Genomic DNA, 24,718 nt, shown 5'->3' on the forward strand with positions numbered 1-24,718 from the left:
TTAAACATATATAAGATAGCACATATACATATATAAAATGGCTAACAATAAGTACTCACTTTGTTCTTTGATAATATTTAGGGGAGTAGGGATAATTACGGGAAGCTCCAAAGCAATATCTTCTAGTGTATCGTACTCAATGCAATGCGGACGAAAGTTGGAAAAGCGCTTAAGCTTTATAATTGCAATATTATTGTAAAGATTTCCCCCAAAATTTGGATGGTAAACAATATCATCTACATCAATCACCTCCGAATCGAACAACTTTACGCGGGTAGGATCAGCACTGCGATATTAAGAATTGTATAAAATCGACCATTAAAGCTTTTCATACATTAGAGCCATCTACTTACCCATTCCATTTCACGCAAGTGGCCAACGTTATAACAGCATCAGGCTCAGCCAAAATGCCTCCACAATCGACACGAGACGGTTGTTGCGGATATATAAGTTGCACACTGTTTGGCTCTCTCTCTTGGAACATCGTCAGCACATCGGCTTCACGCAAGAAAAGGTTTCTTTTTGCACAACTCATAGGGTCAAACGTGGATGCAGTCACCGATGGATTAAACTGTCGTATCGTTTCGATAATCCAATCTCTAAATTTGGACACCCGCACATACACACCCGGCTGCGAAAATCCACATGGTCCGCCATACGACGTCAGGCCGACAAGAAATGGAACTAGTTTGTTTGCAAAATTTAGTTTGCTATACAGAGGTCCTCCAGAGTCTCCCTGATAAATGGGTCACGTAAGATATGTATTATTCTTCTATCAACATGTGAGCAGCACCATGTGCACACGATGGCACATATGCGCGTGAGATGTTAAAGGTGAAACAGCATATGAGCCATCCCGTAAACATGACTGTGTATAGTAAGTTGGAGCTAATTGTCTTCAATTACCTTGCAAGTGTCCATTTCGATACCTGCTGCGCATAGCTGGTGATCGCTTATACCATTGGCTAGTTTCATTCGGGGAACCTGACGTTTAAGTTTATCTATACATTCTTCGTTTGTCACGGGCTGAAGAACTGCTGTCACGAGATAGTTGGTGGGTTTTTTATCTGCAAAATCATAAAAACAAAACACGTTTCACTAGATAATTGTTCCCAAGTTTTGCTGCTGCATTACTTCAAAGTTTATGGATATAAGCGGTAGCTCCTTCAACAGCAGACGAACACAGTTGTTTAACTTCTAGTTTCAGCATGTTAACATTTAAACTAATAACAAAACAATATCAAGGGTCTCCAAACTGACGTCGACAACTTTTGACGTTACCTTTAGCTAATGGGTGAACGTTCAAACATGTTGTTTTGATAAGATTATATAAGCTAAAGTATTTCAATACCTAAAAATACCTAGTTCTAGGTCAAACTTGAGGTTTGCCTTTAAATACACAATGAGAAATATATTGGTAAAAATAATTAATATTTTTGTAGCCTTTAAAAACTCAACGCGGGTCGCATTACATGCTCTCGAGAACCAAACTTCTGCGGGGAATTATTTAGCGACCCCTAAGTAATGTTAGCTTTAGCGGCGACTATCTTCCCCTCGATTGAAACTACCGCCCATTTGAAAACCTCTGTGGACAGCTACAATCACCTTTTGCATATTGCAAGATGTTAATAGTACTTACCAAACCCATTTGCTCCCCAGCCGGCGGCATAAAATGTCGAGATGGGGAGTTCATCTTCTAGCCACAGACACGCCGGTATAACTCCAAACACTCTTCTGGAATATAGAAACACTATTCACTTACCACGTGTCACTTCAAATTATATTTAAATGTCTTACCTTGCAGGTTTATCCAACACCAGTAAGGCAATATCAAAATGGGAGGTTGCTCTGTTATACTTTGGATGAGGTATTATATCTCTTATTTTTATTTCTTGTGCATATTCAGAATCCTTACTGTGTATCAGATTGCGATCGCCTAATCGAACTACTAATGGTCTTTCGAGTCTGGAAAATGATATGAGCACTTAACTTTTATGTGATTCTCCTTCGATAGCTTATGGTTTGGCAACAGCATGGATGAGCCTCGCATTGTGCGCTTGCTACAAATCTTAAGTTAAAAAATAATGTTTTCCAAAAACCTTGTTTTCAACTCACGTATTTGGATTATCCATACAGTGTGCTGCTGTAAGAACGAAGCTTTCCAATATGAGCGAACCACCGCAGCCAAACTCAATTTTGCCTTTTTCGTTCAGCCAACCGATAGCTGCTGCGTGGGTATGCTCAAGACGCATTGATATGTGTCCCAATGAAGGAGCACTAAAGCCTACCGAAATGTCCGCGTAGTAACGTATTTTACAATCTGCAATAAAAGAAAAGATATCACCGATCACACTGTTTAATTTAAGCTCCTTTTTTTTAAAATCTCACTGCCAAACGTTACCGTCGATAGTTGTCCTTTCATGCGGAATCATTAAACCATCATCTAAACACAAACAGAAAAAAAATACAACTTTCAGCCTCAAATATCTTCTCGAATTCAAAGCTGCAACAAACTAACCGTCACCAAAAACTCCACACACGATCGCTGCGAGTAACGTCAGGTAAAGTATCATCTTCATTCCACTAGATTCTAAAACAAACTGATCCAGTGTGGATGTGCCATAGCTTTATATCTATCTCCAAAACTTCCAAACCAAAAAAAAAATGTATAAAAATGTCACGATCACAACGCGTGACAATAAAACCGGATCGTTCTCATCCTATTCAAGAATACTACTCGCCACTACGTTCATTAGCAACAAGTTTCGCAAGTTGACGAGTTTTAAGACACTTTTTGTAGCTAAAATGCTTTGGTTAACTTCAATGTAAAGAATAAACTTATCAAAAATTGTTCACTGTATTTTAACATTAACTATTATTTAGCATGTCGTGTTGTCCATATTATCTTCCACTGACTATATTTCGTGCGCTTTACCCAAACACTCTTGCATATAACAATGGAAATCAAACATGTAACACACATTTTAATGCAAATGCAACAAGTTTAAAAACCTACATAACATCCATAACAACACACTTGTTTAACTTAACCAAGCAAATCTGCTGTTTGGAGATTAGTTAGTCTTTCTTATAAATATCTTGAACACTTCACTTACACTAAAAGCTGAACAACATATGAATGTCACATTAAAATAAACAAAAACTTTAAAACTTGAATGGATTACATTAAAGATTAAAAGACACAGGAAACGTTTCTTGAGATGTTAGAAAAAGAAACTAATGCATGGGTGATTTGACCGAATACATTCCACAACAATTACCAAAGCTATGTTATCTGTCTCCTCGCGAATTTTGTTTTGTTTTATTTTTCGCGAGTCTCCCACTAAAAATAGATGATTTGGCTAGGTGTTTGGTATGTTAACCCTTGCACGATCAAGGAAAATATTTTCCCATTTATCAAATTTGTTACATATCCCTCCGAAATAAAAATAAATTCTTTATCGGTTCTTGAAGTGCTATTAAACCAATATTTTTCACACTATGTCATAATAAAATATATGTCGCTGGTGGCAAATTCATTTTTAAACAAATAAAAAATAAATCTTCTTACGGTTATGTTGACAATAGTATTGTATTGGATTATTCAGTCCTTGAAATCTTATGGTCGTGAAAGGGTTAAAGTACAATGATACCCATATTCATCCACGGAATCAGTTTTAAGGGATCTGAACGCGTAGTTTCATGTGATCAATTAATTAGTTCCTGACAGAAAAAAGTCTCGGGAAACCCCAAAGATTAAACCATCACCGCATGATGGTTTTTAAACGCGTTGTAACCAAAACTAGATACTACGATTTTCAAGGTCATACCAATCACCAGGGTTTTGACCTGTTTTACCATCAATCTATTGGAGCCAGTCCATAGATATTTTAGCAGCGCTCCGAAAGCTTTTAGCGATTATGCGTAAAGCGTTTAATGTATGATTTTGTTTGAGGTTAAAAAAGTTAAGCTTTTGCGTTGAATCACATATTACCAACACAACTTTCTGCTTTGTTTTACCATACTTTGACAATGTGAGGTTGTGTTTAGACAGGCTAAGCGACCTTACATACATTGCGAAGTCCGTAATGCGCAATTTTAATAGAATAGAAAAAGAAAAAGTGTTTTTCATCAGTGATTCTTTCGTATTCGCCAGAGCAGAATGTGCATTATGTGGCAGGTTTGATGTTTATTATCGAACATTTAATCATATAAATTAAGTTCATATTGATGTGTTGATTCTTATATTGCAATCATTTTTGTCTTATTCAACATCTCTCAGTATAAGAAGGGGAATGGGAAGAATTAGATAGCATATCATGCTGAATTGATCGATCATCTAAGGCAGGGGCCTCCAAACTTTACAGTTCGCTGACCGCATTGCTTCACAATCAACGTTGTTGAGGGACATTTTGGCGATATCTTTACAACAGGTGAAATATCAAATTTCTACAGCTTACTTTATTGAATCTTGATTTTCGTCTTTCAAAAGAAGAACCCTAATAACACTGAGAGAACCCTAATAACACTTAGACTCTGTAGCAACTAAGCGATTGCAAACCGGTTATCGATAGATGTTACTATTCAGGGTGTTCATTAAGTTCGAACATACTTTCAAAATGTGTTTAAAATATAACTAAACAAGATAGACTTTTTCAAGGCATTTCCTAGCAGGGAGCACTTCCGCTTAGTTTTAAATAACGACACGTCCCAGATCTTGTCTTGGAAATAACCTTCTTAAATGGCTCAATAGTGTACACTTTATATTCGCTCAACCAACATGTTGACCAACATGTATAACCATACATAAAAGTCCAGTGGGTTGAGATTGGGGGAGCTGGGAGGTCCCAAAGTATTATTGAGAAAATTAATCGAATTGCCTCGATAGCACACTTGGACGATATTCGCTGGCCCATACGGCACTACGGGAACCGTCCTGTAGAAAACATAATTATCCTTCCCGTACAGTTCCTGAAGTACTGGGGCCATAACCTTCTCCAGGACCTCGGTCTTGTAGAACGCAGCATTGATGTTCACGTTTTTCTCTATGAATACCAGTGGGAGCTTTCACGGACATGGCGTTTTGGAACCGTGGGATGCTTATTAGGGATGGGGAGGTGCTGGCCAACGTCGGCGAACACAACCGATCATTTTGGGCAATGTGTGGCTATTGCAAGACGAAGAATTTCTCATCAGTCAACACGAACTCATGACCAGCGTGTCGCGAAAGTAACAGTTTGGCTCCGACCAGCCTCTTTTTCGCTGTAGCCTCCGTTACTGCTTGCGAACCTTGCGTTTCTTATACGACTTACATCCTAGGTCTTTCGTGATGATGGTTTGAGCAGTCCCGATCGACACATGCAGGTCGGCGGTGATCTTCCAGATCGAGAGGTTCATTTTTCGGCGAAATCTTTCCCTCACCACTTTGATGGCTGCTGGCGTTTTTGCCAAACGCGGTCGCCCGGATCTCACATGGTCATTGGTCGGGCCCGTCTCCTAGTACCGACGGATGGCGGTATAAATGAAATTCCACTTCATGGGGTTAAGCGGTTGTTTCAACCACCGGAATATGTTACTGGGTTGCTCACCTTTCGCTAACAGTTTTACTACGATGTCGCGGTACTCTTTCATCGTGCTTTGTCAAAAAACAAGGTAGTAGCGTGTAGTGTAGATGGGTGTTTTAATCACTTCGAAAATGAATGAATGAATGAATGAATCAATGAACAATGAAATGACCAAAGTAGCACAGCAATAGGGTAAATGTACCTATAGTGGTGGTAGTACCAATAGTGGTGGTATTGCACTAAAATGCGGTTCATACGGCAAATTACAAGTAATTAAGTTATTTAAGTTAGTGTGAAATGTTCTTTAGCCTTTTACAAAGGGTTTAAAAGTTAAATGGGGCCATTCCGTTACTTAGTGACCGAAAAATCCATTGTTTTATGAAATGAGTCAACATTTTTCCAAAATCCTTAGGATTTCATAACGAAACTCATTTTTCTGTTAACGTTCTAAATGACCACATAACCACGCAATTACTAGTTTTTCAACATAACTGTTATGAAATGTTATTGTTTTACTAAAATTATTTGCCTTTTGACCATATTTATGCATTTTTGAGTGTTTTTTACCATAGTGCCATTATAGGTACACAAAACAGGCATGTTCCTATAGTGGTTATAATTATAAAATGAATAAAAACAGGTCGATTTAGATTTTTTCGAGGATAATTTTGACATGTCGTACTGTTTTCACTAAAATAAGCAATAGAAATGAGTTTTATGTAGGTAATTTACCAAAAACAGGCCAAAATTCGCTTATATGGCTGAATGAAAAATTGACTTCAAATCAAGCACACTCTTCCGGGTGTAGGTTGATGACAGGTGTGATGCAGTACTTTAGTCAATAGTTTCATTGATCAAATTTATACATTTTTTTACGATCAAATTACGCAAGAAACCTATATTATGGCAGTAATCCTTGCTATTCATACGAAAACAGCTTCAAAACTAAGTTTCATTGATATTGTACACCGTTTTTGATGCATCTTTGTTTACCACCACTATAGGAACACAATACGACGACTATAGGAACCATACCACCATTATAGGTACAACGAAGCAGTCACAAAAATATGTATTTTTTCGTAAATTTGATGTATTTCATGATAAAAATGGTTGTGATTGCGTAGTTAAAACATATTCCAATTGCTATGTGTTAAAATATTCAGAAATTATCCTTCCTCACACATTAAATCCATTAAAACACATCGGTACCACTACAAATTGCACCACTATTGGTACATTTACCCTATCGTTGGCAAAACAAAAACACTAAAATCGTACGCAGCTCAACAATCGGAACAAGTAACAACAATCAAAACGACCGAGAAATAGAGATAGAAATTAGAGAGCGAGAGAGAGAGAGAGAGAGAGAGAGAGAGAGAGAGAGAGAGAGAGAGAGAGAGAGAGAGAGTAACCCAAACAACCAAAACGCGATGAATGTGTAAAACTATGGACCTGAGATGGGACCCTATCTCAGTACCCATACTGGTACCCAAAGGCAGACAATTTTGCACTTATTTTGTGAGAGAGAGCAAAAAGCTGATTTTGAGAGAGAGCAAAAAGCTGATGATAAATGCTTCCCTCCCTCTTCTCCACTGCTCTCTAGAATTCCATTTGTATAAGTTATAGGAGAAGGGGAAAGGAAAGGAGATGAGAATCAAGTGATTTAAAGTTGATGAGGAGAGGGGAGGGACACAATCACCAGTGACCGCCAATATCGAGAATATGACACATTAGCCGCTGGTGTTTGGGGTATCGGCGTTCCGTGTGGACCACGGATGCTAAATGTAAACGTCGTGTGTATTTTCGTACAGTATCTCTTTGCTACGGAACCTTACAAATGTTACTGCGCGGTCGAATCAGGAATCGCGCATCGGATCGATGGAAGAAGGGAGTACGAACGAGGGGGGAGAGGAGGAAGCACAGAGAAAAACGCTGTACATTCATTCATGCATTCTTACAGCAGCTGGCAATTCGCGCGAACATGAAATCGGGAGAGTATATTTTAACGCTCGCGAATGAGTGCAAGCAGGTGTGGTATAGAAGATAGAGCAAGACAGCCCAGTTTTTGTTCAAGCTAGGTCCAAAATGTTTCCTTGGGAAAATATTTCCTTGGGAATAAGCCTTATTATAAGAGAGGAGGGAGAGAGTGAGCGAGAAAGGGAGCGCAAACGAGAAAAGCTTGAGCATTTGCTTTACGTTTGTTGAATCTCTGTTAAAAACCCTGTTTTTAAATGCCCGGAAAAGATTCTCACAGCGAGTCTATAAAATCTGCCAATCTCATTTGGTGACCAAGGTCAAGTCAATGATTCTCATCGCCAAAAAGTTTTGGGGAATCCCCCAGAATCATCCCAACTGTAGCGTGTTTTAAAGCTTCTTCCTATCCCCTTAACTGAAAACCTGTTTCTAAACTTTACATCAAGGTTACGCCAGCTAAACAGGTTATCAGCTGGATGTGCAGAGCTATCGTGGATCTATTTTGCCTCATTCGCGTTTCTGATTTCGAGGTGTGCAGATGTGATGGTTGGAGTTGCCGTTTCGCTAAAAGCACCGTTGAAGTATCATTTATAAGTGTGTGAAATATATTCACGAAAAGGGGCTGGCTGTGATATTTGGAGGAAATTTTAATAGGAAAGTATACACCTCTATCGCTGGTCGGTTTGCAACTGTATATTCCCCGCTGCGCAAAGCGACGGAAGAAATCATGCCGTTCGGAGAATTTTATCATGCCATCTTTTTCCCTCCAACGGCAAATTTGTCAAGCAGCTCGTCGAGCTACCCGTCCCTGGCTCCGCCTCATACAACTCGCCTGAGCGCGCTGTCGAAGGTTTGGATGTGTAGGTGCGCCAGACGGCCAATCGCTGTCAGCCGTCGTCCGTGCTTTTTCCCTCTATAGCGCTATCTCTTTCTCGCGTGTGGTCAATGCTCGCGAGCTGTTGTGGCGCCTAAAAATGCCGTTAACAAACATTGCGGCGATGAAGTTACATTTTCACAAATCAAACAAAAAAAGCGCAATAAGTTCAATTGCTGCAATGTAAAAATGACTAAGGAATCGCTAGCTAACGCTGGTTTGCTATGAAACGCGCTGAATCCTAATTCGCATTAACACGTTCATCCCGCCGCTGATTTTCATCAACTTTCCTTTCCACCAGCATCTAGAACGTAGGCTGGAAAGTTCACTGGCAGTCCCTGGGGCCTGCCATCGATCTGAACGTGTTAAGCATTAAACATAACTTTGTTACACTAAGCTTTTGCTTTCGTATGTTGTAGATTACACAGATATGCTGTGGCGTCTGCGCAAGGGAATGAGCGTGCGTGTGTGTGCACAACCGTCGCCAAATGTGTTTTCTTCCGGAATGTTATGATCCATCGGTCAAAGAAAGGAAGGTTTTCATAAAAGGCGGAAAGACGAATTGAGGCCCCTGTCAATGGTAACTGATGACCGGGAGGAGGGGGTACTGACACACAGCTGTTGGGAGATTGAACAGTATACTTAAATTGTTAGCCGAGGGAGGGAGTTGGGGTGAGCTTCGGCCATGGGACTCCTACGATCATCGGTCACAGGCCCTAAAACTATTGCCGGCATGGGGAAGGGGGGGGGGGGCAAATGGTTTTCCAGCCACGGGGCCCTAACGATCATCTTTCCGGGGGACCTTGTCGCTAATACTCTGTCCATTAGTAAACATACGGCATACTACAGACTAGAGATTTTCGGCGACCGCCTAGTCCACCTACCGTTAGATCCGCCGGTTCATGACGGTGTTTTTGTGGGGGGGGGGGAGTTGTGACTTATTCCAGGATATGAAAAGGCGTTTCTTCAATCTGAAATCATATCTGACACCAAATCTAGATGAGTTCAACCTATGCCCAGTAAGCTGTACCAGCTGTGCTAATATAAAGCATGCATTTATTATGTAGCATTTTTTAAACTTTTTAGATGCGACGACCATTTTCAGTCAAAACCTTCCTGTACCACTAATAGGCTTGGCTATCAGTAACTTATTAAATGCCCATAGCAAAATAATCATCCCAGCGTATGGGTGCACGATCCATTCGAGGGTTTTACCCATGCCGATGTTATTGAGCACGAGTTGACGATTGTATCACGAGATTGACTAATTATTTCAATTTCACTTACTATTTAAAACAAATAGTTTTCCATACAAATCGTTTACAAGATCATGGCACTGAAACGGTTGTCGAATGGAAAAGAATGCTTCGAATCGAATGGCCATATATTGGAATCATGCCGAGTGCCAAGATCAAGTGGATATCGTGGCATAAAAAATAAATACATTTTTAATTTCGTTTTTCATACTTGCATATTATAATACATCTTTTCCAACCCGTTCTGCCATATGAGTACAGATTTAAATTTTATAATAGTTATTTGTCTAATTAAGACAAGCTAAATTATAACAAAAAGTATAATAGATGTTACAAATTGCACCATAATACCAAATGCAACTCCATTTTTGGATTCGCTTATCACCGATTTTTATAAACGATACGCGACGAAGTGCGATGAATATTCCTGTGAGCATGGGAGAGTGCACAAGCAACACATACTGTGTGCGAGAAAGAGTGAACAGTTATCTTGCATGCAGCAAGCAACAGCCGGACAAAGCCGGTTTTTTCAAAGAACGGAACGCACGAACGATAGCACCTTGCTAACAATATTGAAGCGGCAAAGACCGGAACGGAACGGAGCGAACGGAAATAACGAATTGAACGGAACGGAATGAACGGAAAGAACGGAATGAACGGAAAGAACGAAATGAACGGAACGGAACGGAATGAACGGAATGAACGGAACGGAACGGAATGAACGGAACGGAACGATTTTGTATAAAGGATCGGAACGGAACGGCCTGCATAAAGAACGGAACTTTTTTACTAGGTTCGGACCGGAACGGCCAACACTAGTTCATACCCCGCGTATGCGTATGCACCAGGCAGAAGACAGTGTGACAGTATGCAAGTTGCCCGCACCGTCATCTCACATCTTGACAGCATGCCCGTCATGGGTTCTAACCGCGTATGAACCGTCCGCCGTAGCAAGGGCTGACTATCCGGCTACGTGCTACTCAAGACTTGAAAAGGCCGGCATGATCGCGTTGGCTATTACCCCAATAATAATAATAATAATACTAATAAGAACTTAGCATAGCAGCCCACACTCGGGGAAGGTTTTTGTTTTGACTTTGGTGCTGCCGGGTCTACCGCTGTGGCGCGACAAATGCACGGAATGCACTCGACCAAAACATTAACCTACCGATCCGAACCCATTCCAAGGCATTGCCGGTCAATCGGCGTCATGATAACTACTCCAAACCAACAAGCCACCAGATTTTGGACGGACAGGGTCAGCACCATACGCGCACCGTAATAAATAAATCCAGAATCCTGTTTTATATGGTTTCAATTCAAAATGGTGTTTCCACTTGTGTCCGCTAGCTAAATTAGAAATAAATGTGCAACATATCACACGCACGTTTGCTTAGATCGTGTGTCTTTTTAATACCCCCAACAGCAGAGCCGATCGCAAAGATGCCAATGCCAATGGTTGTGTTGTCTCTCAGGTAGCGAGATCGAAAATGCATGGACTTTGTAGCCGCAGCGGAAGAAAATGTACGCATCAGAATCAAATAATTTGGGGTTTCCAAACGCACGCACACTCACAAACACACAAACACGCGCGCGCAAACTCACACACACATACACACACACACACATACACGCGCGCGCACGCAATAAGGCACCTACGAACGCGCGCACGCGAGAACGCACCTATGAAAGCGCGCACGCAAGCACGCACCCCCCACCAAACCCCACTCCCCTTCCGCTATCATCAGCTATCATATAGCGCATCCTCATCCCTAGCGCCGGGCGGGGTGGGGAATCGCGACATGATAGAGTGAACGATCACTTTCCCCGCGCTGTGTATGTGTGTGTGTGTGTCGTGACCCGAAAACTCGAGACAGATTTAGGCATATTTAAAAAAAAAATTATAGCCACTCTACACTGTGCTACATGATGCTTAAAAGGTCGTTGAAGCATCAAACATGTTCAAATTAAAAAAAAATTAGATTAGTGTTAGAGGTTCTCCTACGCTTGTTTTAAATAGGCTTCGTCACCCTCGATTGCCACGGGCATCGAATGGTCTCATCAGCAGCGGCACGAAATAAAATAAACCATCAATACACCGATAACACTTTGAATCCTCCCAATCCAGCTTGTCCCACAGCGTCTCAAGGCCACTCACAAATTAATCAATACCCACCAATAACAACAATACACAACCGCAATGCACATTAGTGATGGGTAAAGTTGGCAAAAATCCGGAGTCGACTCCGATCCGACTCCGATACATTCGGAATCGACTCCGGAAGGTAGGTCCGCGCTGCAATATCCGGAGTCGTTTGGAATCGTCCGGAGTCGTACGGAGTCGCCCGGAGTCGCCTGGAGTCGGAGTCATTCGGAGTCATCCGGAGTCGTTCGGAGTCGTTCGGAGTCGTCGGAGTCGTTCGGAGTCGTCCGGAGTCGCCCGGAGTCGGAGTCGTCCGGAGTCGTTCGGAGTCGTTCGGAGTCGTTCGGAGTCGTTCGGAGTCATTCGGAGTCGCCCGGAGTCGCCCGGAGTCGGAGTCATTCGGAGTCATCCGGAGTCGTTTGGAGTCGTTCGGAGTCGTCCGGAGTCGTTCGGAGTCGGAGTCGTTCGGAGTCGTTCGGAGTCGTTCGGAGTAGTCGACTCCGGACGACTCCGGTCGACTCCGGACGACTCCGAACGACTCCGACTCCGGGCGGATCTAGTGGTTTCATTTTGCCGGAGTTGGAATCGAATGCGGAAGGCACGGGCAGAAGCGCAAGTAAGGCATGGCAGGGTGAGGGAGGGAGAAGAAGCGGACGAAAAAATGGGCGCCAATAATTTTAAATTTTTTGACCGTTTTTTTTTTGCTCCGTCGCCATAAACAGTTTGTTCGTTTCGCCAACAGATGGCGCTAACCCTGCGCAGGCCTGCGCAGGAATCGCTGAAGTCTCGCGCGGGAGACCAGCCAAAATCTGCGCTGGCCAGCGCAGGCTTTGGTAAATTTCCTGCCCAGGAAACTGCTCGAATTTGCGCAGCGGGATGTCTGAAGGATCTCGTCTGTCAGTCGTCTTCCGTCATCGATTGCTGCTAGTATGCCTTTAACTGACCTCACCAAACGTTCCCACACCCCTCCCATATGGGGTGTGACTGGGGGGTTGAAGCTCCATTTTGTCCGCGCGTTCGTAAACTGGTCCGCACACTCATTCTGGATAGTCCCGACCATTTCGGTGATTTCTCGGCTAGCTCCTCTGAAGTTCGTCCCATTGTCGGATAAGAACTCAACAGGCCAGCCTCGTCGACAAATGAATCGCCTCAGAGCCATCAGACAGGATTTCGTAGTCAGTCCATGAGCGATTTCAATATGGATTCCACGTACCACTAGGCAAGTGAATAGCACTATCCATCTTTTTTCGCTACGTCGTCCGATGGTCACATCGAACGGTCCAATGTAATCAACTCCGATGAAACTAAAGGGTCGTAGATTGGGTGTCAAGCGTTGCATCGGCAGCGGCGCCATCCTTGGTACTTTAGGGCGATTGCGACGTACCAAACACCAGACACGGGCTGCAGCCTCCTTTCGCACGGTAGCGTCGAGATGTATGATGTGGTAGAGCTGTCGTAGCTCATTTTTCACAGCTTCGCGGTAGCCATGTCCGCTCTTCTCATGATGATGACGTACTATCAGTCGGGTGACCCAATGATCGCTGGGTAATATTATTGGAAATCTCAAACTGAAAGGAAGAAATTCCGCTCGTTCCATCCGACCTTCCACACGAATAATGTCATGCTCATCCAACATCGGCGAAAGCTTATACTGTTGTGGGCAGCCGTGCGTGCCGACCCCTGGACTTGCCGTGGCAGTTGCGCTACCACCGGTCAACGTCCAGGGGGACAACAGTGTGTACACGCACACTGTCGCACACACTAAGCGCGCGAGGCTTAGTGTGTGCCGAGCGCTATACAGGCAGAGTGTGCACGAAGGCCGATCGAACAGGAGCTCTCGGCAGGGGCGCTCGGTGCGGCTGGCGCGCGGCCTACGTTTTAAAGTGTTGTACGTTTCATCAGTATTTATTATGTATGTTTTAATATGTGTGAATAAAGTAATAAGTGTTTAAGTAAAGTGCAAGGAACACAGTTCACAACATATACAATGCACTGTCTTTTTCAAAATTAATCCATAGATTGGTCGATTTTTGTTCTTCATTAATATCTTTAGCTCATCAATGAAACAATCGACTTGCGCCATCTTCAATAGCGCTCTTTCTGCTTTCTTGTACTCCAGTTGTTGCAACGGAACCCGTTTCGTCTCAACTTTCAAGTGCATCAGCAGTTTTCGTTGTCTATCAGTCACTTGCAACGTTTCTAAGGGTTTACCTTCTGCCTTCTTCCTGCAGTTGTAGATGAATCGAAACACACACGCCATGGCGCGCACTAATACCGTCCATTTTGAGAAGCGATCCGCATCAATAATACGAAAGGGAATGTTTACGTCGTGGATTAGAAGATGAACTCTTAAATCCTCAATTGTGTTTAGCGGTGGAGGCTCTTGCTGCGGCCAATTCTCCTCTTCGTCGTACAGAAATGAAGGTCCCTTTAACCAACTGCTTTCCGGTGTCATGTCAAGAGAATTTCCCCACTTCGTCAATAGATCCGCCGGATTGGATTTCGATGGCACCCAATTCCAGTCTTCAACGCTCGATGTATGCAGAATCTCACCCACACGTAAGCCAACAAACTGCTTATAGCGTCTCGGATCCGAGCGTATCCAAGATAAAACTACCTTTGCGTCAGTCCATTAGTATGTACGAGAGATGTTCAATGAATGATTCTCCAGCACCTTTGTCGATAGACGTACTCCTAGAATTGCCGCTTCAAGTTCCAGACGAGGTATCGACATCGGCTTCTGGGGAGCCACCTTGGTTGTTGTTAAATGTTATCTTTATTTCTTTTCTTTTTCACGGTTTGAATGAGTACAGTTTTCGCGAGATACAACATTTTTGTTTTTCAGCGCTGTCTTCTATTTGCTCTATAGGCAGTTGTATTTTGGAGAATATGATGAAGAATTTGGTTGAATGATTGATAACTTAAAGTAAATAAACTAACCTAATTAACCTATACCTATATCAGTCCTAATTTTTATTCAAATAGAGTTCTTATTAAAGTATGATTTGACAAACGACTGTTAGTTTGTATACGAATACTATTTTGAAAAGCTATTTCTTCAAGGGTAATTGTGTTGGCTTTGTTATGAAGATGTGTTGTCCTGATGCCGTACGTTTCATTAAGGATCATTCGTAGTATTTTGTTAAGGCTTGCTTGAAGTTTATTAAGGTAGGTTTTAGCACAGTCTTTCCAGACCGGGATTGCATATGTAATAGCTGGTAAGATGATGCATTTGTAAATTGCAATTTTGTTATCCTGGGAGAGTTTGGATCTTCGGTTGATCAACGGATAGAGTTTTCTAACAAAGATGGTGTTTTTTGTTATTAAATTTCGAACATGGTCGCGAAAGAGTAGCTTATGATCAAACGTTATTCCTAGGTAATTTACTGTCTTTGTCCATCTAATAGGAGTGTCTCCTATTTTAACCATATGACCTGTTGGTCTAAGGAGTGTGGACCGCATTTTGTGTGGAAAGATAATGGCTTGTGTTTTACTACCATTTAACTTTAATTTCCAATCCTGAACGTATTGGAATATGATATTTATACATTTCTGTGCTCTGTTTTTGAGTTCTAATATGGTTCTGCCTTTGACTGCAATGGCAGTGTCATCCGCAAAAAGAAATAGATTGCAGAAATGTGGGAGAGATGGTAGGTCCGAAAGATAAATTGTGAATAGAATGGGAGCCAAGATGCTCCCTTGGGGGACTCCAGCTGGGACGCTGGTAATACCAGAGGTTTGTTTCCCTAAGGTGACACGGAAAGTCCTTTGCGATAGATAGCTCTGAACAGTTTTGACAATGTAAGATGGAAGCCTCATGTTAACCATTTTATAGAGCAAGCCATCATGCCAGACATTGTCAAAAGCTTTTTCAAAATCCAACAAGATGACGGCCGTGGATCTTGAGTCTCTCTTGTTATTTGTTATGGTGTTTCGTAGACGTATTAACTGATGAATTGTAGAATGTCCTGATCGGAACCCAAATTGTTCAGGCGGAAGGATGCATAACTCTTCAATTGCATCTTTTAGCCGCCAATAAATAATTCTCTCAAAGAGTTTGCTTAAAGCTGCCAGCAAGCTAATGGGCCTGTAGCTCTCTGGTAATGTCGGATCTTTTCCAGGTTTAAGGACGGGTATGACCTTAGCGCATTTCCAACAGTCCGGAAAGTAGCCAAGTTCCATGCATTTCGTGAACACATTAGCCAGTAGTTCGATTGCGCGGGTGTGAAGCCGCTTAAGAAGGATGTTAAATATGGAATCAAAACCTGGTGCTTTCATGTTTATTAGGCTTTTACACGCAAATTTAATTTCATTGACTGTTGTTCTGGTTACGGATGGGGTGGATCCCATAGGCTGATCGAGATCAAGAACTGTGGACGAGACCAATGGTTCATGTCGGCTGTTGATATTTTCACCGATGTGATGTGCGATGGCGAATTGTTTCGCTAGTGAGTCGGTTTTTTCAGCAGATGATATAAGCGTTTGCCCATTAATTACAAAGGGGGGGACTGGTTTGGGTTTCATCTTGCAGACTTTAGCAATCTTCCAGAAAGCATTTGAGCGTGGATCAAGTTTTCCAAGATGATCACCAAAGTTCTTGTTACGTATTTCAGCAACTCTATATGAGATTATTCTGCCCAGCATCGCCGCTTGTTGTTTTAGAATGATATCGCCCGATCGTTGATAACGTCGTCTCAGATCATTTCTTTTAGTGATCAAGTTCTTTGTTTCTGGATCAAGTTTTATTAATTTGGTTTTAGTTATAACTGTAGGTACGCATTCGTTTTCAGCGGTCTTAATAGCATGTTCCAGATTTCTTATGGCATTATCAACATCTGTCCTTGACTGCACATCCGTGGTTAGTATATGAAGATCAGCCACTACACCAAAACGTTGCCAGTCCACTTGCTGAAAATTTTTGCGTTTTATTGGTGGTATTATAGTTGCACAGCAATCAATTTCAGCTAGTACTGGGAAATGGTCCGAATTTAGAGCATCGATAGTTTTAGGTTTACTTATAGTAATGTTTGTAAGGAAAAAGTCGATTATACTCGGGCGACCGCGATTTGGGATGTGGGTGAAACTATCTGGGTAGGCGAAGGTAAACCTTCCAAGCAGCGACAAATCGGAGAGTAGAACCCCATTAGTGTTATTACGAGCATTGCCCCAAATCACGTGTCTGGCATTTAGGTCAGACCCTATTAGTGTCCGAGCATTTGTGCTCGTGAGCGATAATATATCCTTTTTGAAAGATGCAGCCATTTCATTAGCGATCGTACATTGTTTAGGGCAATATGCTGATATTAGATTAAATGATCCAGTTTGTGTTTGAACTCGTATGCCAATTGCCTCAATTATGCTGGTTTTGTAATGTGAAAGTAGCTTATGTTGAATGGGTTTTCGTACTGCGATCGCTACTCCACCCCCTCTCGTTTCTGCAGGTCGATCGAGTCTGTGGATAGTATAATTTTCGATGTATAAGCTCAGATCAGGTTTGAGAAATGTTTCTACTATGAGAGCGATATCAATTTTATGCTGATGTAGGAAGTCTCCTAGTGGTATTGCCTTGGATTTTACAGATTGTGCGTTCCATACTACAACTCTTAGCTTATCCATAGGTAATGATAAGTTCCCCTAAGACGGTGATTTGATCAGCCTTGGTACGGCAAGAACGGAGCTTTGTGCTCATTTCTTTGAAAATTTGCATTAGCGTAGTAGCGTCATACAGGTTTTCTTGTTGGGTGGAGATCGGCTCGGGAATAGTCGTCTGAGCGTTTATCAATCGTTGCGCAAGATTGTATTGAAAGCCCGGTGGCACTTGTGTGTTGGTGTTTTTTCGGGGGAATGCGGAACTGCTGGGAGCAGAAGACGGCATGCCGGTAAGCGGGAAGTGCTCAGTGGAGGAGAGTGGTGGTGGGGGGGCTCTCTGGTTGTTCTTAGCAGCGGATGAATGATTTCTGCGTATTTTTTGATTTGCAAGTATTTGTATTTGCTGGTATTTTGTGCGTTGAGGGCAAGTCACATCACGCGCTCGATGATTTTCACCACAATTTGCGCATTTTACCGTGGCATCAACATTGTTTTTTGCGTTGCAGGAATCAGTATGATGAGATTCGGCGCAGACCGCACAACGAGGTTGGATGCGACAGTTTCGGGTACCGTGTCCAAAGTTTTGACAGCGAAGGCATTGAGTGGGACCTTTGTGCCCGCCTCGATATGATTCCCATTTCACAATTACGGATTGTATTGTGCGAACTGTTTCCAGCTTTTTCATGGAACATGAACCTCTCTTGAAATGAGCGAGATAGAGCTGTTGATGATAGCTCTGATTTTCCTCATTTTTTCTTTTTATACGGAACACCTCCGTTACTTCGAGATTGTAGTTGACTTTGAGTTCATCTACTATGTCGTCTATTTCGATAAGCGGTAGACCGCGGATAACTGCTTTGAAAGGACGATCTTCTTTCAAGTCGTGCGTGAAAAATTCCACTTTTTTCCCTTCTAGTAAGCTTATGATGGCTCGGTGGTCAGCTAGAGATTTGGCAAATATCTTTGTGCCAATTCCGCTAAGTTGGTACTCTACGTACAATTTTCTCGATTGCAACTCCGGGCGCAGGGAGGCAAGGGGCATAGATTTGACCACGATTGGTGGGAGTTTAGCATTAGGCTTGCTGGTGTGTTTAGTGGGGGCTGACGTAGAGGCTTCTACGTTTACATCCATTAGGACATTTGACGCTTGTCTACGCCCCTTGGCCCAGACTTGAGTAAATTCATCGTTTTCTGTACTTACTGTTTCATCATATGCATCTTGCGTTTCCATTCTTGCACGCTTCGATTCGTTGGAATTTAGGCTGTTCGAACGCGATCGTTCTTGTTGATTTTCTTTTCTCCCGCTCGTTCTCTCCATCACGGCGGAGCACCGCGGCGCACACACACTATCATAGGCCAATTGTCGGCGTTTCTCAATTTGTCGCACGCTCAGAAAACACGTCTGTTCAGCTCCGCAGTCCACACGCGACTCGGAGCCACCTTGGCACGACTCATTACCAGTATACAACTAACTGCTCCACCAATAATCGCTCTGAAGTAGGCAACTGCACCAAATCCTGTTTCACTAGCATCGTAAAATACGTGAAGCTCTATCTTCTCGATCTCAGTTGAAGGTACTCTTCCGAAGTAACTACGAGGAATTAGACACGACCCCACCTCTTGCACCAACATTAGCCATCGTTTCCATTTTTCAAACGATTCGGAATCAATATTCGAGTCCCAGTCACATCCGGTTCGCCATAAGTCCTGAATCAGCATCTTACCTCGAATAGTGATTGGAGTAATCAGACCCACCGGGTCGAATGAAGTCATCACCACGCTCAACACAATCCGCTTCGAGGGTCGAAATCCATCAACGATGAACCTTTGATGATCCGCGTCTGACAGCATACTGAAGCAAAAAACATCGTCTTTTGATCTCCAACTAATCCCCAAAACACGATCATATGTGGTGTTCTGATCGCTTGAAAACTGCAACGCTGCTTTCTCACTTCTCTCTCCAACCTCATCCAAGAATGGCGTTGAAGTGGACATCCAATTGCGGATATGAAATCCTCCTTGGGCGTGAATGTGCCGGACTTCTTTTGCCAGCTTAATGGCTTCCGCTTCTGTATCAACACTATCATAGTAGTCGTCTACATAGTGTTTTTCTATAATTGCTCGCGCTGCCTCTGGATACTACTCACTGAACTCAAGGGCGTTCATGTTCTTAACGAATTGCGCTGAACAGGGTGAGCACGTAGCATCGAACGTAGCTACGTCCATAACGTAAACCTGTGGCTTGCCACGTATCGCTGCCGAACAAAAATCGTTGCGCCTGTTTATCCTCATTTTTTATGCGCAACTGATGATACATTTCCTTCAAGTCGCCTCCAAAGCCGAAAACTCGTTCTCGAAATCGACTCACGACTCTCGGTAAAGGAACCAACATATCTGGTCCTTTAAGTAGCATAGAGTTCAACGAAACTCCTGCCACCGTTGACGCTGCGTCCCACACTAAACGGATCTTTTCTGGTTTCTTAGCATTGTGTACCACGTTAAGGGGTAGATACCACACCTCTTGTGGCGAGAATTCAGATAATTCATCATCGGTGATCTTATGGGCATAGCTCTTTCGCTCTTACTCTTTAATCATTTCGGCTACCTTTGACTCCAAGGCTGGATTCTTTTTCAGACGTTTCGCCAGTTGTTGCATGCGCTTTTCTGCTGTAGGATAGCTGTCTGGAAAAACACGATTATAATCTCGCCACAGAAGCCCTGTTTCGAATCGGTTCCCAATTCGTTTCGTCGTTCTCTTGAGAATGTCCTTTGCTCGTTTTTCGTCAGGAGCTATTGGAACTTCAAAGGCAGGAATGCTCATTTGCTCCAACTTATACTGGTTCCCAAGAACATCATGAAGATCTCGATTGGTCATTGCAGTGATACGATGCAGGTTCATCACAACGTGGGGAGTCGAAGCGCTGTCAGTTACACCGTAAATGGTCCAGCCTATCTTCGATCGAACCGCAACCGGTTCACCTGGATTGCCAACTCCGGTCTCTAATGCTGCGAACAGTTCGATGTTGTTAAGCCCTATTACTATCAAAGGGTTTTGCTGACTGTTTCCTGTGACTGGAATGTCCGCCAGATGTTTATATCGCTTTACCACATCAGCTAACCTCAAGGATTGACTCGGTAGCATGAGTCCAGCTCGTTTGGACCATCTGCTTTCAGCTGTTCAGCAACGCACTCGTCTATTAAAGTTGCTGACGAGCCTTCGTCAAGAAATGCTGTAATATCAATACTATTTTCGCCGTAATGAAGAGTAATGGGTATCGTTCGATAAATCACTACTTGTGTTCGCAGCGCATCTCCGCTTGAATCAGCTCTCTGTAGCTGAACGTGTTCTTCGGTTCGATGCACCAGCGTATGATGTTGTTTTCCGCAGCCATTCACTTCGCACCGCAACGATCTAAGACATACGCCATGGCAGAATTTGCTCAAACATGTTTTACTAAGCTTCGCTTTCTCTGCTGCAGCTATTCTCTCAGCTACCGTCATCTGTTGGAATTGATTGCAATTATTTAACGTGTGTCCTGTTTGCTTGCATATTCAGCAACTTGGGCTTCTTTTCGGAGAAGCATCTTGTTTCGAATGGTGAACATTGGTGTATTCCTTTTTGAATCGGCTTGTGGACGATGGCTTCTTGTGGAATTCTGATTGAAAATTGTGGAATTCTGATTGATTCCATCCTTTCTATCACGTCGCTTTGAAGGCTCTAAGTCATACTCATCAACTTCTGCTAGCTCGCTCACCACTAATTGGATAAACTTGTTAAACAAACAAAGGGCTTTCCCAGCTTTGCCTTTCATGAATTGGACCCATTCTCGTTTATAGCTCGTGGGAAGCTTTCCTACTAATTCATCGACCAGTAGTGGATTGCCTAGATGGTCTGTCATTTCGCACGCTACTAGATGTTCATTAAGCTGCTTTACTTTCATCCCGAATACTATGAAAGTCTTGACCTGATCTTCGGTAGGCGCCTTCGTTTCACGAACTTTCCGTAGTATCATTTTTAGAAGCTTCTGTGGTCGTCCAAAAAGATCTTTCAAGTCTTCAATTACACTTGGAACTGTTTCTGGCGTTAATAGTGACCCTCTAACCTGTTCCAGAGCTTCTCCAGTTAGGCAATCTTGTAGACGTTTAAGAACCATGTTGGAAAATCCGCAGGACTCGGTCGTATATTTGTAGCTACTGATGAATAGAGGCCATTCTTCTATATTACCGCCAAACTTCGCCAAGCTGGTATTCACTGATTTCCGTGCTAAGCGCTGCTCGGGTGTAATACTCGATACTGTTGCTACACATGGCTTGGTTTCCACAACAGGAAGGCTGATGTTTAGCTGCTGATGTGATCGTTCCATCTCTTCCAACTCTTTCTGGTGCTTTATTTTCAGCTCTAAAAGTTGCTTTCGAAGTGACATTTCCCTGGTGTGACGAGCAATTTCCTCTGCGATTAGTCGTGACATTTCTTCTTCCGTGTTCTCTAGAATCGTCCGATTTAAACCGGCGTCTTCCGCGTCACTGCTTTCATTTGAGGGGATCGTCGTTACCTTGCTGGTCCCAGCTTCCACGACTTCCATTCCCTTTTCACTTCGTGTTTTCGGCATGCTAAAATATTAATAGGGTATAATAATCGAACAATATAATAAGTCTACGAACCAAGCTTGTTTGACTTATCGCTGCCGTTCCCCCAGAAGCTCATGCGCCACACGCACGATGCTCGACCACGTGGCTCTACTGTACGTCGATGTTTCGTTGAACCGGGTACCAATGTCTTTTTGCTATTGTCCAAACACAATTGCAATTGCTAGCTGATTTCAGGAACTCATCACCATAGTCTGATTGTCCGAAGGTCGTTGCTCTCCTGGACACACGCGCATTCTCGAACAAGTTCAACACGATCGAACACAACCGAAAACAATCAAGCACCAATCTATCACTATCCCGGGAAGGTCTTTGCACCCTGATTTGACACTCAATTCGTTATTTGCGAGAAACACTCACGCATACTTATACTATCGAAACCGTCGCAGCACACTGTTCTAGGCAGTTACTTTGTATCTTAAGACAATACTGAATATTTCTCTATCGGCTACACTCACGCTCACTCAATACTTTGTCTCTGACTCGACTTGGCAACGACAAACTAGGACAAATGCTTTATAGCCTATTCTAAGAGAATACAAATTACGCTCATTTGCTTGAGCGCAACTACACTCAGCCGATTTCTGAGAGAGGATCACTTAACTCAACTAATGTGTTGTACGTCGAACACATACACACACACACGTATGCGTTAACACGTGTCCACGATCGGACCACCGACACTGTCCTGGAGGCAACGTGCTCCTGTGTACCGCACTAACGGATCGCAACGCAATTCCCTGTCTATTACGCATACACACATGCGCAGGTGCACTGATTAGCGAATAGCTTACAATGAAATTTACCGAATTTCTCGTGCACCAGCGTGCTGACCGATTGCGCACACACTGACACATTTACGCACGTCCACGATCGGACCACCGACGTGAACTGCTCCTAGAAACGTTTTCTTAGCTTTCCAACTCACACACTCACGTTGACGCTTGTCCACGATCGGACTACCGACGCGAACAGTCCCTGCGAAACGTGTCCCTTTGAACTTCACGCACACGCGCACACTTCCAACAATTCGCTAATCACGCTAAACTTCACCGAATTTCTTACACACGCGCGTACTGGGTTATTCACTGGGAATTTTGCCTAGCCTCTTTTTTACCGGATACGGTAACTAACACCTTCGCAGAAATTTGTGTGAACCTTTTCGCGACATTTACCGTGCTAAACCATCAGGTTTGCACTCGCAATATTGTTCACTCAAACGTTCGGAACACTATTCGTGAATCTGTGTAATCCTCAATTACGTTCGACGGATTGTTCCTAGCACTCGCGGTACCTATGCACGTGCGACACTTTCTAGGAATTTGTATAGTCCACGACTAGAATTCGCCAGATTGTCCACGCTAACACTTTGCTCGCAAGTAATGCTCACTTAAACACGCGCCACTTATCAAAGTATATATAAAAGTTTTGTTGCGGCCCCGCCGCACTCGTTTCTTTCGTAATTAAAAGGTCACAAAAAAACCAGAACGATTAATTTTTCGTTTACTGTCCTTTTATATAGTCACTTTTTTCAGCGGTGATAGTTGTTCAAGAAAGAGAGCGTTTTCCTCCTTCCGCTCCTTTATATCTCCTTTTACGATGGCAAAGCCTTACAACGGTGGAAACTTTATAATGTTTCACGTCACCTTTTTTAGGCCCTATCTACACGAGATCAACGCGATCAATTTCGAAACATCAAAACATTTTATATTATTTTTTCGCGGTCCCAACACTGCCTTTTCAGCAAATTGTTCGGACAGTAGACAACTGAGCTACTTTGACAGAATATAACTCTTTTCTGGGCGTTTTCTATATCAGTTATTGAGGAGCAGTTGCCAATATGCACACAAGTACCCTTCACCTCGTTGAAATAGCTACATTGAGATCCGTGTTCCAGATCTTCATCGTGGTATGACAGCACATCAGCGTTTACAGTTTTAACTCCTACAAGTTTCGTTGGTAGGCTGACTGACTCCAGCCATGTCTTATGGGATACAAAATTCAACGCTGGTGCCGGACAAGAAGCTGGTTGCCGGATTGCAACAGCTGGTGCCGGACAAGAAGTCGCCGGGCAACAACCGTCAGCAGGCGGCGCTCGTCCACGCTGCTGCCGCCGACCAAGCTGACCGTGCTGTGCAGCTCCACGCTGACGCAGAACCAGATCTGGCGCCTGTTCGACATCATCCCCGGGCTGATGAACTGTTCCATCTCGCACGACGGTGGTTCGATCTCGTCCGCCACCGTCACGTACAACAATACGCAGTCGGCGAAGTACGCACGGGAGAAGCTGCACAAGTTCGAGTATCCGATCGGCGAGCGGATCGTGGTGCGCGATGGTAGTGAATAGGGGAATATTTGTACCCCAAATATCTCTCTTTTTTTCTTTCTTTCATTCGTTGGGTTTTCTATGCTTGTCTTGTACAAAAAGTTTGCCATGAATGATAGCACAATAAAACAGAACCCTTTGGAACAGTTTGAGGGCGAACTACATATATTTCACTGTGAAACCCCTTTTTAAACTTTATGTGACTATTAAACTTTTTAAAGTAAGTAAAACAGAGTTTCACACTTTATATCAAGTCCGTGGGAAACTTTCCCGAATCATCCAAAAACAATGTGACATGTGGTTCAACGAATTGTATGACACTCAGGAACAGCTGTCCCTGAA

General features: G+C 43.1%; 1 protein-coding gene across 1 annotated transcript; it reads right to left on the reverse strand.

Annotated features, from left to right (window-relative positions):
* On the reverse strand, nucleotides 1–5,397 carry LOC120901163 (serine protease 48-like). Its single transcript, XM_040308873.1, has 7 exons — nucleotides 5,313–5,397; nucleotides 2,116–2,320; nucleotides 1,798–1,965; nucleotides 1,640–1,734; nucleotides 907–1,067; nucleotides 354–736; nucleotides 1–286 (listed from the first exon to the last, which is right to left on the reverse strand). Exons 1-7 carry the CDS (start codon nucleotides 5,395–5,397, stop codon nucleotides 1–3), a joined length of 1,383 nt encoding a protein of 460 aa, XP_040164807.1.
* Between the last annotated feature and the right edge of the window lie 19,321 nt (nucleotides 5,398–24,718).

Source organism: Anopheles arabiensis, chromosome 3 (assembly GCF_016920715.1).
Source record: "Anopheles arabiensis isolate DONGOLA chromosome 3, AaraD3, whole genome shotgun sequence".
Taxonomy (NCBI): Eukaryota; Metazoa; Arthropoda; class Insecta; order Diptera; family Culicidae; genus Anopheles; species Anopheles arabiensis.